Source organism: Apteryx mantelli, chromosome 18 (genome assembly GCF_036417845.1).
Source record: "Apteryx mantelli isolate bAptMan1 chromosome 18, bAptMan1.hap1, whole genome shotgun sequence".
NCBI lineage: Eukaryota > Metazoa > Chordata > Aves > Apterygiformes > Apterygidae > Apteryx > Apteryx mantelli.
In genome coordinates, this window is record NC_089995.1 from 18,114,536 (window position 1) to 18,131,801 (window position 17,266).

Genomic DNA, 17,266 nt, shown 5'->3' on the forward strand with positions numbered 1-17,266 from the left:
CAGATATGCTTGCTCTTTTAAAAAACCACTGCAGAAGTATTAGTATAAAAATAGGCCATATTTGTGTTGAACTGCTTCATTTTAGAAATTCTATTCTAGAAATAGAAGAAAATGTTTCTGTTGCTATTGGTAATACCTACATTGTTAATATTGCATGGTTGTAGGCTTGTAGATCATATTCAAGCCTGTATTATGAATGCTACCTTTCAATTGACATGGACTTTAAACTCTGTTTTGAGGATTCAGCTCCGCGTGTTCTCATAAAGATTGTGCAAAAGAACATCGAAGCCTCCTGGAGTTATAAGCAAGATAGACTAAATGGGGAGTTTGGTCTATCAAGCTCAACGGGTTTCCCCTTGAGCCTTCCAGAAACAGTTAACAGCATCTGAAATTTGCAGTCTTGCGCAAGAAGGTATTTCTCAGCGACTTACTCAAATCCAGACGGTGCAGGTCACGCTGGTTTGAACCACCGTGGAGAAGCTGCAGTAGAACTACTCAAACCTGGAAAGGGTGGGGGGAAGGGGGTGTCTTAAGGAAATAATGTTCTGGGTCCCATGAGGATCTACTTAAGACATCTTACTGTCACAGAGTTTTAAATGAGAATAAATGTTGTGGTTGGGCATGTATATCTGCCTAATAAGTATTCTGAGTTACAAAATTGGAGCTTATTCGGAATGTATTGCACACATTATATCTGTGTGTATATTATTAAGTTAGTGAAAAGAGCTCTAATCAAAATCAATATAATTAAGGGCATCAATTCTCTATATAAATATTGTGGTATGTGAAAATGCTAGCTTTTGCTTAACAAATAGCAAGTTATGAAACACTTTCTTGTTTGTGAAAAAAATTTTGTTACAAAGAAGGGGGGGGTATCTGAAATCCCAATTTAAAGGAGATTTTTAGCAGCTGGCAAAAGTGTCATTTTTCTACCACCTTAGTGCTCCTTTTTTTTCTTATACCGAGAACAAACACTTGGAAATGAAAGCTTTTCTTTCCTGTGAGTTAACAAATGATCGCAATCTTCTTCACGTACGGCTGTCGAGCTGAACTTTCCTAAGCTTGTATAAGAAACATCGTCCCTGAAGTTTTAAATGAAATCCACTGTCAGACAGATCTGTTGAGATGTTCCATACAAATAGGCAGAAGTACCTCAGAAATGTGGAAGTCTTTGATTCCCACAAGTTTTTTTCCAAAAGCATTCAGCTCAGGCCATAATTTAGCAGTGTCCTTGAAAGAAATGCCCAGTTTAAGTGGCTCCCACTTTCCTGTAGTACTTATTTCCACCCCCACACTCTCCTGCAGTTGTTCCGGTACAAATGTTTGTACAACCATGTAGTGAACCGGATTGGGGAACTGATCTGGGTTTAAAAATAACTTTTTTCTTTAAATAAACTAGTTTATTTTTAACATATATCAGTTCCGGTCTCCAGTTCACCTCACAACTATACATATAGTCTTGGTACAACTGAGGGAGTAGCAGGGGAAGACGTAGGAATGAGCATTTGGGGTGGGGGAAGAAGTTGCTAATGTTGGCGCCTAGTCCCTGTAAACAAAATATTACGTTTGCCAACACGCTAAAAGTTATCCAATGTTAGCATGAAGCAGACCCTAAACAGCCACCCCAGGTGCCTGCGTTCATCACAAGGAGATACTGGGGCAATATCATTTACTGTGGTCATTAGCAGCCTAGACGATGGGATGGAGCGTACCCCCTCAGCAAGTTCTTGGATGACACCAAACTGGGAGGAACGATTTGCCGGAGGGCACTGTTGCCAGAAACAGCATGAGTTCAACGAAGACAAATGTGAAGTCCTGAGGGTGGGACAGAATAACCCCAGGCACCAGTATAGGTTGGCAGCCAACTAGCAGGAAATCAGCTTTGCAGAAAATGTGTTCTGGTGGATAACAACCTAAACATGAGTCCATGGGCCCTCGTGTCAGCAAAGGCCAGCTGCGTGCTGGGCTGCATTACTAAGAGCACAGCTAACGTGTCAAGGGAGCCAAGATCACCTTTGGAGTACTAGGTCCAGTTTTGAGATCCCCAGTACAAGCTTGAACAAGCCCAGCAGAGGCCATCAAGATGGGCTGGAGGATGTAGTGTACGAGGAGAGGCTGAGAGCGCTTGCTTTGTTAAGCCTGAAAAAGAGAAGTAGGGGAAAGGGGGGGGGGAGGTCTTTCTAAGTGTGAGTAGAGTATAAGATTATCCAGTGTTACTTTAGTCATCTCCAGATAGTTGTTGGATCTTGCTGTCACCCCTAGCTTTGGTGAGTGTCCACAAAATGCAAGCAGCCGAAGACTTTGGCTGGCTTTTGGTGCTGGTGGACATAATCTCAGGTTGAAAGAATATTAGTGAAACCTGCAAGACAAGGGCTTTCATTCTGCTGAACTTGCTCAAGGTTTAAGTTGCTGCTGGAACAGGTACTGGAGCTGTGCCATGGGGTGTACTATACAGAAAGGGTAGGGACACTTTTCATGGCAGGGAGGTATTAGGAAGTCCAAAGAGTGGCTTGGAGCATTGTTATCTTTGGAGACTGTAGGGAGAGGGACCCGTAAAGATCTAATGAGTTCGTTCCAGGTGCTGAGCAGCGATAACCTCTGGTTCAGAAAGGCGTGCCTGGAGAAACGGCTGATGCTTTATGGAAAAGCACTAAATTCACAGAGAGTCGAGGACAGGTTTGGAAGGCTTCCTAAAAGCCTTTCTAAATTTCCCAGGGCGATAAAGAGAACTTACAGAAACAGGCCCAAAGCTTTGGCTGTAAACGGTAAGCTAAATCCTGTTGCAGTCCTTTCAAGGACTACTGTATTTGCTGGCTGACTTCCTCCACCTCTCTGATGCTGGAGTCGCTTTGATTTGGTAGGCGGTTGTCACGCGGCCTTGTCCCCCTGCAAGCTCTGAAGGCTGAGGGAGAAACAGTGCCGCTTTGCGTTTCCGCCAAACGGAAAGGGACTTTGAAGAGAAGATGACAGATGGCTTATTTCCTTTTACCTTGAGATTGTAATGAAAAGAACAATATTTAGGAATAGTGCTCTATCAGAACATTCCCTTTAGTTCTTGGGGAAGAGTTTGTTTCTGCTTTCAATATTCCAACTGGACTAGGTAATTGTGTATGACTTTTATTCACGCCCTTCTCCTTGATCAATGGGATTAGTCCTCTATACAGATTGCTAGAAAATATTCAACTTTGAATATGAGAGAACGGGAATAAAAGTTGAAGTAGAAAAAAATTAGGAAAAAGAAGAATAGCAATGACAAATATCCCTGGGGATATGCTCGGAAGATAAAAACAGAGTACAAACAAGAAATAAGTGGTGTCAGAAGCAGACACTGAGGAGATGGTTTGGTAATGTGTAAGTGCAATCTGTAGCAAGGAAAAATGTATGAAGCGGTGAAAACAAATTCAACAAAAATTTATTCTGTGTCTTAAGGAATTATTTTATGTCCTCGAATGGATTCTTCCTTTAAAATGGAAGAGCTATTTCCTTGAACCAGGTGGTCTTTCTGAGGTGGCACATGTGTTTTTCAGTCATTCGACTAGATTTAATGCTTTTGCTGACAGTTTTCTCTTGGATATTAGGAAATAGTTTATGAAGTTTAATGTTTCATTCACATATTTTTAGTAAGCTGCATCACCTTTATTTTTTTCATAGCTCTTCCCAAGGGACTGGTAGCCATGACTTCTTCATTTTTTGAATAGTACAACTTCATTTAAAAAAAAAAAAAAGGAAATCAGGACTTGTTATCAGTAATGACCTTGATACTGATACACTGCAGTTGACTGAAGTGGGTTTTAAAACACATATGTATTCTATTACAGATATAGCTCCCACAGTAGAATTAAATTTTTAATTTATTTGTCTCGCTATTTGTGAGCATTGTAATGTGGTTTCTGGTCTTGTTCTTTTTATTGCAGCAATAAATTTTAATCTTAGACAGAATGTTTTGAAACACTGGGTACATGATGAATCCTTGGGAAAGATTATTTAGATGGGATAACTTAAACTAAAGAAATGTGACTAGTAGCCCCAAAACCTCGATGACTCTTCTGCAAAATGTCCTCAGCCGCTTTAATCACTCACATTCTCCTGGAGCCTTTTTTTACGTGACCCAAAACCATCTATCTTTTTGTTATTGAATCACATGAATGCCTTGCTCTTGCTCACAGGTTTTGGTCCCTGGAAGGCTCTCTGCGTATTCATAGCTTCCCATAAAAAGTGATTTGATGGTAACATGGAGCTATGTTATGAAACTCTTTAAAGACAGCAGTGACTAGACGTAAATACTTTTTCATCTTGATCTCCATTTCTGGTGGAAAATCGCTTGTACTGGTGTTGTATTAGTAACGTTATATTTTTGAAATGGCCCTTGAATATCTAAATGATTTTCAACGGAAAATATTACTTTGTCTCTCTAATTAGCGGTAGAAGCACAAATTCAGTACTTCAGTCTTAGGTCCCTGTATTTGTCTTGTTTTTCTGATGTCTGAGTTTGTGACAACATCTGTTTATATGGCTTTCAAATGGAGTCTTCATGTGAAATCTCGTTTATGATAATAGCGGCATGCCTGCTGCTAAATGGGGTTTCTAATCTGGATTAGGGCTTCGCGTAACGTAGCAAAGAGAGCGAGTTCCCCGTCTCTCCTCGCTCCCTTGCCGAGCAGGCAGACAGTTCAGTTTTACTTTGCCCAAGCGTAAATTCCTCCACAGCAGCCACCTGTGTGCGCGTTTGGGGTATTGCACTACTGACCCCGCGGAACGGCGCGAGTCTTGGTCCCGTCCCTAGGTCTGCTGAAGGCCGCCTGGTCCGGGTGGTGGCCAAGGAAGGGCGTTTGGTCCTGCCCTGCTCCGCCGGCACGGGCGAGCTCCGAGAAGGTGCTTGTCATCGGGCTTCCTCTAGTCCTTTGATATCAGGCTTTCATGTGTAAATAACAACTTTACTATTTAAATGTTGCTTTCACAGTGTCAGGGATGCATAGCAAGTACTGTTGCCAAAACTGTGAAAATAGGCCCTGTGTTTTATAAAATAAAATTATTCATCTGAGTGAACAAACTAATCAAGATTTCCTAAAGCTTCCGTGTTTCTGAAAGTAGGCTGGTGTAATAAAATAACTGCAAAATAATTATTTGCTAAAGAGACTAATGAGCTCAGGTTTTTTGAGCAGCATTAATCCCACATTTAACTTGCTGCACTGATGAGGATTTCCTGTGAATGGTGCCTGGAATCCATACAATAAAAGGGATTGTCTCAGTGGTGTAAAAAAATGAATAATATAAGATTTAGACGAAGATTTCAGGCTTGCCACATGACCCATTGCCTAGAATAATTACAACAGCTTATTTACTGAAGCTTGGTTTACATACTTTTGAAGCGCTCTGATAAACAGTTTAGATTACTGGGCAGTAATGGATACTTTTGATTCATGTAATTCTCTGCCTAAATCTTGTTAAAGAAACTGCATCCTAGAGAAAAGAGAGAAGTGGTTTTGGAGGCTCTGTGAAGAGGAACTTCAAGCATTTTGGGGTTTTGGTGTGCTGAGAGTATTTTAGTAATTATGTGACTAAGTGGATATTTATTTTGCCGTAATGTGTATTTGATTAGGTTACTTCAGCTATAAATACTTCAAGCTCTAAAGCCTCTGTTTCACTGTCTGTCTCTAATCTTGGCTTTTGAGGAACATTTAATGTCTTGTTGTGGTTACAATTAATCTGCATGTGTTTTAGCAATTAGTGTTTATGTGCAGCAGGCAGCAGCAGATTCTGGCAACTGTCAATCAGCATCTGCAATTGGCTACGAAGACAGAAGGGAGGAAACGCAAGGTGATTTACTGCCCAGCGATTTGGCAGCACCGTTCTGTTGACAAACACCCTCCCTGGCCTGGATTATTCGCCATGTTTTGCAGCGTAGATGGCGAGGAGCAGAGGAATAGCAGTATTAGCATTGCTTTCTGTTTGATAAATTACCATTTTAATGGGCTCGAATTTCCTTTCTTCACCACCTCTTGGAACAGCTGCTGTGTTTTCTTAAACTCTCGTAATTTCCCTTTATACGGAAGTGTTTGTTTTTAAAGCAAACGTCAATATCTTTTAAAAAAATACATATGCCTGTTAACTGTTTGCACTGTAACAGAAGTGTGACAAAATATGTAAAAATTCAAAGCCATTAAAATGTTCTTCTGCTTGGCTAAGATTTAATAAAACTGATAAGATTACACAAACAAAACACAGATGGAGGAGGGAAAATAACTTCAAAGGGAGAACATCCCTGATGGTTCACGTAGATGCTGCTATCATGTCTGCAGTCTCCAACCTTGAATATTGCCCAAATCTCCCACGTGTAGGAGTACTCTTTGCTAATGATGGTTGTTTTCCTTGCTATTTGCTTTAGGCTTTTTGGTTTTCTAAAGGAAGAAGAAAAAGTTAACAGCAAGCTGTAATGACCCTCTGTACATGCAGTAAAGTACAATTTAGTAAAGTAAATCTGAACGTGTTAAGGAATCTAAAACGCTTTGCTCTTGGGGCTAGGAGATGCGTTGAGGCTGATACGGGATCCGCTGGCGTGCCGGACACCTTGAGCTTCATCTGCTGTGGCTGGTACCATCTGTAAGATGGAGATGAAAATAATGATCCTCCTTTAGCAGTTTTTCAGGTTACAGAAGAAAGGCACTGTATTAGTGCCCTCATTAGCATTTTTAATAAGGCTGTACAAATTGATGTTTTGCCCTGGTTTTGAAGGTTCTGAAGGCTACAAGGCAGGGTGAGCGTGCGATCCTTCCTTCCTTCCTTCCTTCCGTCCTTTCTTGCTAGCAAGCTCTGTGTGCCGCGCTGCTGAGAAGCCTCTGTATAGAAATGTGCTTATCGCTGCGTGGTGCGTAGACAACATCTTGATTCCTTGCACTGAGAATCGGTGCAAGATGTATTAACGGGTGCAGCTGAGTGTTAGTTTTGTACACGTGCCCCCACTATGAACTGTAACAGCTGCCTTTTGCATCAAGTGGATTTTAAAGTATTCTGACCTCGGAGGCAATAAAGGGTTAAAGATCTGAAAAATTACATCTTTTTCCGTCTGATCATTCATTATCAATGCCTTCTCATGGGATTTGGATGTGTTTTCTCTCCATCTTGAACAGTACAAATGCTGCAAAGGCAATCATGTTTTGGGAGGCTTTAGCCATTTTAGCCATGTACTTGATTGAGTTTTGAAGTATTTGGCTGTACTTTGTTTCAGCGTGTTCCTGGCTAGTTAATTCTAGTTTGTTATGTGCACTTAATAAATGGGGTAACAACCCTTGGGATGAGGTGGGGGTTGATTCTTGTGAAGAGTAGAGACATGGCTACAAATCACTTTATTTTAGATAAAAGTACACAAATTACTTAAGACTGTAAGAGATTCAAAGTTCACACCAAGAGAGACTCTTCTATTAGGCCTTCCAAAAATTGTGAAAATAAATAAATACATACATACATACATACATATATACGAGCCCATACAAAAATGAGAAGGTTCCAGTAAGGTACGCGAGGGAGGAATTACCTTGTTATAGTCTTCTCATTTTTGTATGGCTTTGCTAACCGATGTTTTTTGTTAATAGTCCATTATGCTTTATACACTTTCTTAGCAGCTACCCATCATAACTTGGGTAATCTGATTTTTACAGTGTATCGCTTCTATATAAAATCTACCCTCCGGTATATGCTGAGAACCAGTGGTTAGTGTGTATTTTTTTCAAACAAATGCCTCCAAGAAACTTGTACTAATTAGCAGTCCACTGTTATAGGCAGTTTATTACTGTTTTTTTGTTTTTGTTTTTTTTAGAACCTTCATCATGGGGAAAGAAATGAAAGTATGAAAATTTTGGGCTATCAGAGTAAAGTAACGGAAAAACAGAACTTAGATGTTTGAAAGCAATTTCAGTACTATCATGCTATCCTATAATCTTAATGCAGGTAGTCATTGAGGTTCCTGTAGTAGTTAAAAATGAATAAATAAATTATATATATTCATTTCGGCTATAGGCTGGGGGTTTTGCATGCATCTCTCCGCCTGGGGGAATGTGCGTCAGCTGGTGCGGAGGCACCGCTGAGCCTCGCGCTCTGTGTCGAGCCTGCGAAAGGCCAAGTTCATCCCGAGGCATTTTTGGAAAGGGGGTGGGAGGGAATGAAAGCTCACGAAGAGGTCGCAAGGCGGTGATGGATTTCTCTTCCCTAGTGGCTTGGGCGCGCGTGCAGCGGAGGTGTCCCACCTCGGGGCTTTGCGCGGGGTCTCTGACGGCGTCTGTCTCCGCGCAGGTGCTGATACGGCGGCGGCAGAACCCAGCAGCTCCGACAGCCGAGTGGAGCGGTCGGACCTGTACGCCAGCGTGGACGAAGCGCTCCTGGGCGGCGAAGCGAGCTACCTCTCCCAGCCGCTGACCCCGGAGAAGGAGGATGCGCTGCAGGCGGCGACAGTCGCCAACCTGCGAGCAGCGCTCATGAGTAAGAACAGTTTGCTGTCTCTGAAAGCTGACATGCTGGGAGAGGATAGTTCTCTGCTCTTTGAGTACTTACCCAAAGGCACGCACTCGTTATCTCGTAAGTTTGTATTTTTATATTTTTGCTTACTGATACTTTAAGTGAAACCTTTAGTGAGAAGAAAAGAAAACACAGGTCGTCTCCTGGTGTGTTACCACTTAACCGTTTAAACCCAGTTTTACATTCTGCTTAATCACACTTCTCATAAAATTTGGAAACCTGTGTCTGTTGTTGATACAACTTTAATGTCAACTTCTGAAGCCATAAATGAAAGTATGTAGTACGTATACATGTAGCACTTATCACCAAATTTCTGTTTTACCTGTTTGCAAAATGGTAGGTACAAACCACCATTCGAGTCCTTCAGTTAAAAAAAGTAGCTGCAAAGGTTTTGAGTTCAAAATTGACTAATGTTAAAACCGGAGGGGAATGACTGGTGCTTGCCTGGTGCTCCTGTATTCTTAAAAATGGTTATGATTTTGTGGATCACGTGATCTTTACTTTTGGATGTTTACTTCTAGACCCCCCATCTCTAAGTAAAGAACAGGTTTGGCTTTGTTATACTTGTGCTTGGAAATGAGTATTTCGCTACTGGTGATCTGTTGGACACAGCTGTTAGGTACCAGTATGTGTGGATAGCTTATATTTCAGCATTCTTACGTATCTTTGTGATTGTAAAGTAGTTTGATTCTGTGGTGCACAAAAAAACCCCTGTAAATGTTGTATTTGAATAATGCTTTCAAAGATGGCAACACGAATACATGGGACAGCTTGTGACACAACATAGAACAGATTTCTGACTAGTCCATGTCCGTTTCCAGCCAAAAAGGTTTAATCTGAGAGATATGCCCAGTCAAATAGAGTGAAAAGTTCACTTTAAGGTATCTATTATTTTATTTTTATTTCCTGTGATGGCAAAAAATAGATTGCACTGTAACTTTTAATGGTCACTGGGATTGTATGACAAGTAAAGGGAAATAACTGCACGGCATAACGTTAGTCTTGGTATCTCTTTTCCGTTCCCATATCTTAACAGTGCGATTTTTTTTTTTAAATCTGTCTGATTTAGAAAAAAAGCAATGGTTTTGTGCCTTCTTCTGCAGCTTAAATATTGGGGAGGGGAGGGAGTTGTTAAAGCAACACTCTTGTTTCCACAGTAGTTTGCTTTTTGAATAATCTCCAGTTAAATCAGATTGAGATGGTTCAAACTAAGCTAAGAAAATCCCTTCATTGCAATGAAATAGCAGAGATCCTCTGTAGCCATTTAATCACCAGGCCTGGGTGCCACAAAAAGGGTGCCCTCCCCTGGCACCTGGGTGGTGGGTGCTACGGAGCAGTCCGAGGCTGGGGGCATGATTTATGCACAGTGTGCTGCAATCTCTGGTTCATGACTGATAAAATTAGTGGTTTCATCTTCTGTCATGATAAACTGGAATAATGATTGGACTGCGCTCTATCCATCATCTTTTCCTTGGTCTGGGGATTTTGGATTTTACTTGTAAGCTGAAGGACCACTTGACATAAAGACAAATGAGTGGAAACCGGTCATAAATTAAAGCCGGGAATTAGAGGGTGTCTAAGCAGCTGAGAAATGAAGTTCTGAGACAGGCATGGTGTAGGCAAAAGACCAACTAGGTTTAAAATGAAGCTTGATAGATTTATAACTGGGGGTAAGTGATAGATCATCAATGGATGGGATGACTCAGGAGTTCCCTTCCGGTCTGTATTTGAGGTCCCGGTTTTCCTGTGCTTTCACTGTTGCATGAATTTCATTCAGCTGAGCTCCAGTTACCGCATCTTTATGGAAAAGTGAATTACTCGAGACAAACTTTGGTCATTTGGTCTGTGGATTTCACAGCAGTAAGGGGATGTGGCTGTGGCCAGTGAGAGACAACTTTTACAGATGAAGTGGGGAGTTGAATGTATTTTGTCTTCGCCTTATTCAGAGTCGCAGGTTTTTGTTTACTTTAATCACTTGAAGAAGATGCCCTAATATAAGACTCGTGTTTTGTGGTCACTGTTAAACACAGAAGGACAAAGAGTTTAACGGGAATTTTCAGTGTACAAAATGACAGTAAAGCAAGTGATAAAATTCTGGAGATCTGAACCACTGCCTAGGTTGGTGCTAGCTTTGTAGGTGTTTTTCACTTTTTCTGCAAACACAATTTGAGGATGTTGAGTCATTTTAACTCCTGGGTTATATAAAAAAATAAAAGGGGAGTAGGGCAGAAGCACAGTAAACAAGATTCTTTTTTAAAAAACAAAAAGAGCAGTGTGGTAGTTTTCGTTTGTCTGATTTGAAAAGGAAATATGCTAATTTAAAGAATTTTAAGTGAACCTTCTCTCTGAGTTTAAAAAACATAAAAATGTACTTTAATCTTAACTGCAACCGCTAGATAGTTTTCTTATTTTCTTTTGAACTAATACAGTAAGTAACTGACTCGAGTGGCAGTGTTAACATTTACTTTTCTTTTCCGGAGTAAAACTTAGTTGAGGTGAGAGATCAGAAGGACGTATTACACATGTCTGAAATCCTGATGAGCCATTTCTAACGGGGGTATAGCTCTCGAAGTTACTGCAGCCTTCCAAGTTTTAATTTTTCTTTCGCATAGTTCATGATGTTGTAAAAGTTAATAGAGGTTACCCCAAGGTTTTCATTTTACCTCATGCTCTTTTTTCTAATTCACTGTATATTGTAATGGTAATGTGATGTGTGAAATTACTTAACATTCAGTTAATGGAAAACAGAGCACAGAACGGTATTTTTTTTCATGAACATCACTTTATTGCTATGATATAGTGCAAAACGTGTATAGTATTACTATGATATAGTGCAACACACGTATAGTATTTTTAAAGTTAACCCATTCAAAACAATTTAAAAACAGAAGGGAAAAGTTAAATGTCTTGCCATTTGGGTGATGCGGTTGCCAGATGACCTGCAGCTAGATGGCTTTGCGAATTTATGAAATTCCATGGTGTGTGATCAAGACTGACTTTCTTAATAGGCGTGTTGGAGATCTAAAGAACATGGATGTTTTGCAGGAAAAGGGCCTGTGTCCGATACTCATGGGCAATACTGATTTCTTCTTGGGTATCATCAGTCCCTGAACCTGCCTAATCTCTTGTCGCAGATGTCTTTCAGCTGGGACATGAGAAGTTCGGGCTTCCTTGCCCTGACATGTTTTCCCGAGTTGTCTGTAAGGGCAGGTTGTTTGCCCATTTCCAACTTCAGCCGTGCTATTGTACTGAGTCGCTTTGTTGTTTAACAATGTGTTTTATTTATGGTACTGAACTTGGGCAGCGTTGTTGTGTACAGTTACACCGCGTTTATAAAATTCTCAAAGGCTTTTTAGCTGAACATTTTTTAGCTGTTTTTGCCAAGTATAAGCAAGAGAATGAGAACTTTAATACTCATTAAAAACGAGTTGGTTAATTTACATCCTTGTTTAAAAAAGGAAGTCAAAAAGGTTTCAGATTTTGGGGTGACTGGCTACCCTAAAGAGTGAGTCCTTTCACGTTTTCAGAATAGCATGTTGCATACTTCTTTATATGTCTAAGTTTGGCTTTTCCTGTTTACCCTGTTGCAACTAAAACTGTTTATAGAAGCAATTCCTATGAAGCTTGTTGTCCAAGTGATTGCATGGTACACAGAGCCCTTTTCTTTTGGGCAAACCGGCTAATATTTTATTTTTAGTTAGCAGTTCACTGAAGCCAATAATTTATACTTGCACTCGATATTAAAGGAATACATTTACACAGTGGTCAGGTTTCCCAAGGGGGAGTTAAAGGTATTCAATTTGGTATGGAATTTTTGTACATGGTAAATCAAGATTTAGGGGAGAACGGTTGTAATTTTAAACGAGATATAATAACCTTTGCCCTTCTGCTTGTTTTCAACAATAGTTTACTGTTGAGCTGTCAGTTCTCTGAACAACAGGGAGTCCTATAGTTGTATAGATAACTGCTAAACCAATGCATCTTGTTCCATACGCAGAGCTGACTGAAGGAAAGCACCTTTAATTTGTGATTAAAAAGTTAAAATATTTTTCATTAAAGACAAACACAAATTTAGGAGGAAAAAAGAGGTTGCTCACCATACTAGTCAGAATGAGGCAAAACCTAAATTCAGATGCTGTTTGCGTTCTTGCATACAAACTATGGATCATTTATGTGGTTTCTCTTCTTGTGATACTTGCAGTTGTTGAAACCAAATAAACATTTATTATTGTTTTAAAATTCATGTTTGTACCTTTTTGTTGTGTTGTATATCTTCCTGGCTCATTTTGAATGGTTGAGTTTATTGTTTCTCCTTGTTCTATTTCATTGCTCGTTCATTAACCTTAACTTTTGCTTTAAGAAGTGTGTAGTTTCTTAGGAACCTGTGTAACTTCGTAAAGGTGCTAATAAAGAATTAATACAGCCAGATTACTGGCTTGTCTTTGCTGTATGCCAAAATACAGGTTGTTTAAGGAAATGCAACCCAGAGCTTCCTCGAAGTTGCCTGGAGTCACAGTGTGTGGCTCTAACAGAAACAGGACGGTTTGAATCATTTTGTGAGATTCAGAAAAACAGTGAAACTTTTGGATGGCTGGATAAGAATTTTGCTATCAACCTAGAAAGCTATAATCCTAGTAACACTTTCTGACTGGAAATACTGATGAATTCACTCTTTCTTCCCATTGTTTCCTATCTTCAGTTTACGGGGTTTCGGCATTTTGTTGTCCTCCCCTTAAATTATGAGAGCAAAATACGCGCGCCAGCAGAAAGTGGGCTTCACACAGTGATCACACTTGAACAGATTTAACGAAGTTGTGCAAGACTTCAATCTGTGATCAAAGCAGAGGAAAGTAGATCAAACATCCAGCCTGTGGTACAAGAGTAGAATTTCCTTTGATAGCTGATAGAGAGTTAGGTTTGGGGTAGTTCGTATTTAGAAACCTGTATGCAGTTTTACTTGAACGCTTTGTTGTGACCCAGATCACAGTGTACTGTGTTGGGACGTAGTATAAACTTTGTGACTTGTCATTTGTAGCTGCATTAAAGAGTGTTTTTTGTATGCGTGAAAGTTTCAATCTTGCTCTTTTGTAATAGGAGCAAAAAGCCTTTAGGAGATAGAGTGTTTTAATATGAACTTGTTTAGTTTTAATTGTAATTTATATGAGCCTACAATATTTGCTTCTGATTTTGCCTTCCTTCTTCTCAAAAATACTGACTTGCTTGATACTTCATTCCAATATGTAGTCAATGCCAATGTGCAGTCAGTGTTTGTTAAGGTTTAATTAACAATTTGTAACGTATAGAAACTAGTCTTGGTCATAGTCTTTATTTGTATATAGATTTCTCACTGATTATCAGCATATTTGGAGGAATATTGTATACCATGTGGCTGCTGCTACAGAGTAAGGAAAAGGATATGATTCTACTTTATTCTACGAATAATTTTGTTTTCCTTTTTTAACTGCAGTAGATCTTTAGAATGTAATGACTGTCAGGTATAACGGATTAGTTTTGTACAAATCTTTCAACTTCCAAGCCTATAAAATCAGAGTAATACATTTTTTCCATCTTTTGTAAAGCACTTTGAGATCAAGGAATAACAGTTCTATATTAAATAAAACACAAAGGTCAAATCTTGGGTTGGAAAACTTTAAATTTTAAAGAAATTTAGTAGTAGAATAAAGTTTCTTGTACATGTGTTAGCTGAAAATTTCAATGTATATATTTGAAATGGTACTTCTCAAAGAAGCGTCTTTCAGCACCGCGATTGCTCTGGATATTTGTGCTGCGTCGTGCTGCTTTCTCCCGACGGACTCTTTAGTGACGGTGCCGTGAGACGTAACTCCAGCACGTACATCACACGCAGACAAGGCGTTTTGGGTGGGGAGGCTGGTTTAAAAAACAAACAAGCAAGCAAACAAAAAAGCCTGGCATCCCTAGACTGCTGCATTCCTTCCCACTGACAGAAGATAAGCTGCAAGTGCTCGTTCTCTGCCTTTTCAAGGCCTTTTTTTAAAACCACCAGCTGGTGCTAGTTCACGTGGGTGAGATTCGTTTCCTGTGTTCCCCAGGGCCTGGCACCAACTTGAATCGTTCAAGGGGCGAATGTGATGGCAAAGTGGAAGCACCATCTCCCCCGCTGCCTTCATCACACCTTGCCACTCAGAGCCCCCCTGCGATCCGCTGTTCTGGTGAAATGTCACCAGAAACCATGACAAAAGGAGAGATGCCTTCCTCAACCCAGGTAAGATCGTGGGGGGGGAATGCAAAAAAACTTAAGTGTACAGGAACCTGCTTAATCAAATTCTTCCTGAGTAGGAGTACTTGAAAGGCCACCATATCTTATACTTTGATCTCTTAGCTAATTTTTTTAAATATAGGTTATTTTTAAACCTAAAAGTCTGTTGAGGTTATAGCTGGCATTGTCCTAATTTTACCCTTTTCTTTCTTACCTCAACAGAACTTGCATTTAGAAAACTGAATTTATTTATTTTTTTAAGTACATGTGTCTTTTTATTGTAAATCCATTAGTTTGCAAAACATTATATGTAAGAATATTAATAATAGCATAAAGGTATCTGAGCACCCAGCTGTCTAGTGCTTGTTTTTGTTGTTTTGGATTTGGGTTTCTTTGAACTACATAGATATGGATAGAAGCAGACTGATTTTCTGTAATACAGGAGTTTGACATAAAATCCATTGCTTTCTGCAGTATTTCTTATTTGTAGTATTTTGAATAAGACTCTATCCCCATTAAACAAATGGATGAAAACACAGATTTTCCTTTGCGGTCACCTTACAGAAAAATGAGATGGTAGGAGCTGCTAACAGCCACTTCCCCGGTCTCTGAGAGACCTGCCCAGACTGCATCCTACGCTCTACCTCATGGAGGGTTGCCATCTGCCACACACTGGCAGGTTGCAAATGCTTTATGAAAAAATCAGCTTTTATTTATAATTTGAATCAGCAATGCCAGGGAGCTTTGCATAAAGGGAACTGAGCAGAACACACATTGTTTTCTATGGGCTTTTCTCTGCGGAAAGAAGTATCTTTTGTAGGGCTAAAGGAAATTTTTCCAGTTTTGTTACATCTGCTAGAAATTTTCTATCCCATGTTTCCCACTGGCTTGAGTGGGAGCTACAGGTGCTTAGTGACACTGAAAATTGAGTACTTTTACCAAGGACCTAAATAGGAATGTTGATTACTGTCTTTAGGCATCAAATCTTGCAGAATATGGCCTACGTAACTAAGCTTTGTTAACAGTGAAAATTTTGTAAAGGCAAATAGCATTGCCAAGTCTAATGATGAACCTCTCTTAAACAAGGGGTGAGGGTATTGATAAGATAGTCTAAGCATTAGCTACAAAGACGTGTTCTTGTAAATGCTTGCCTTAACTTAAGTACGCTTTTCATTTGCAGGCCACTTACGATGGGTTTTTAACACTTTGGCAGTTTGATAACTCTGACTCAGGTAAGTAGAGAGAAAAATATTTTTTTAGTTGTTGTTATTCTATACCAGAAGACATTGATTTGTACGTGTGTATGTGTATTTCTGTTTTAGATTTAAGTTTTTCAAGATCTGAAGACATGGACTTAACCAATGATGGCCTATTCCTAGATTCAGCCCTAACCAAGAGACTGGTTTGTGGTTTCTGCAGGCGGGTTTTCGAGTGCGCTGACCAGCTGAAGGAGCACGTCCTCGAGCACGCCTTGTCCGTGATTCTCCCGCTTGACTTCGCTGACTGTTCCCGGCCGGGCCTCGCGGACGGCGTGCCTCCCCCTCAGCTCGCTCGCTTCCAGTGCTCCAAATGCCCCGCGAGCTTCACTCTGAAATCGAATATGGATCGGCATGAAAAGACAATCCACTTCAACTGCAAGAAGATGCAGTGCCCTAACTGTGCCAAGCTGTTTCGAGACAAGACAGACTTAAACCGGCATCTTATGTCTGTGCACTCGAACGAGCGTACTTTTGTGTGTCTCTCTTGTGGCAAGGGCTTTGGTACACAGAAGAACCTCACGAATCACGTGAAAGTGTGTTCCCTAGGCTCTGCCCAGCTGGGAGGGTTTGAGCTTTTGGATAGTGTGGAGCAAAGTCAGGATCCTGAGGATGTGTAACTACTGTTGTGTATACTAGGCATTTATTTCTTTTAAACTAGGAAAAATAAGTTGTGTCATTGTTTTCCTACTGCAAATAAACTTGCCACAGGTGTAGTGTAACACAGTAAGTCCCAAATATGGATCAGGTTGATAACGCACAGGTTCCAGATACTGTATAACTGATAATTGCAACTGTGGTGCAATGTGTGTGCAAAGATACTTTTGTCAGTCCATATAATGGCACTTTGGATATTTTATTGGTATGGTAATACTGTGTACTTATTGCCTTAAACTTTTTTATCAGTAGATCTCAAAGTGCTTTATAAAAGAAATGGGATGTTTCCCCGTGTTGAAAGGGAAAATAGCGCACCAAATCTTGCGAGCGTGTTAGCAATAGCATCCGTAATAGAATTCAGTTGTCGGAGTTCTGGTCTGGTGCTCTGTCCATTAGGCAATTCAGTCGCTGCAGGGTGGTTTTAGGTGCTGTGAGAGTGCTGGGTTGCTCAGCACCATATGATGTTTATGAAGGCTGGTTTTCTATGTCATTTAAAGGCAGGGGGGGATGACATGCATCTTGTGCATTTGTGCAACAGGTTGTATATTATTTGGGCTTCAAAATTGTTGCAAGGTTTGTATATTTTATTACTAGGTATTATCTTTGA

At 40.2% G+C, this 17,266-nt stretch overlaps 1 protein-coding gene across 9 annotated transcripts in view; it reads left to right on the forward strand.

Annotated features, from left to right (window-relative positions):
- Positions 1–17,266, forward strand: part of ZBTB46 (zinc finger and BTB domain containing 46) — a 57,884-nt gene that overhangs the window by 26,731 nt on the left and 13,887 nt on the right. For 8 of the 9 annotated variants that reach the window (XM_067307883.1, XM_067307887.1, XM_067307889.1 and 5 more), the window contains 3 exons: positions 8,287–8,568; positions 14,580–14,752; positions 15,927–15,978. In XM_067307883.1, coding sequence (XP_067163984.1) covers positions 8,287–8,568; positions 14,580–14,752; positions 15,927–15,978 — 507 coding nt within the window. Of the gene's footprint in view, positions 1–8,286; positions 8,569–14,579; positions 14,753–15,926; positions 15,979–16,068; positions 16,381–17,266 lie in introns of all 9 variants that reach the window. The other variant, XM_067307892.1, reaches the window with a different exon arrangement.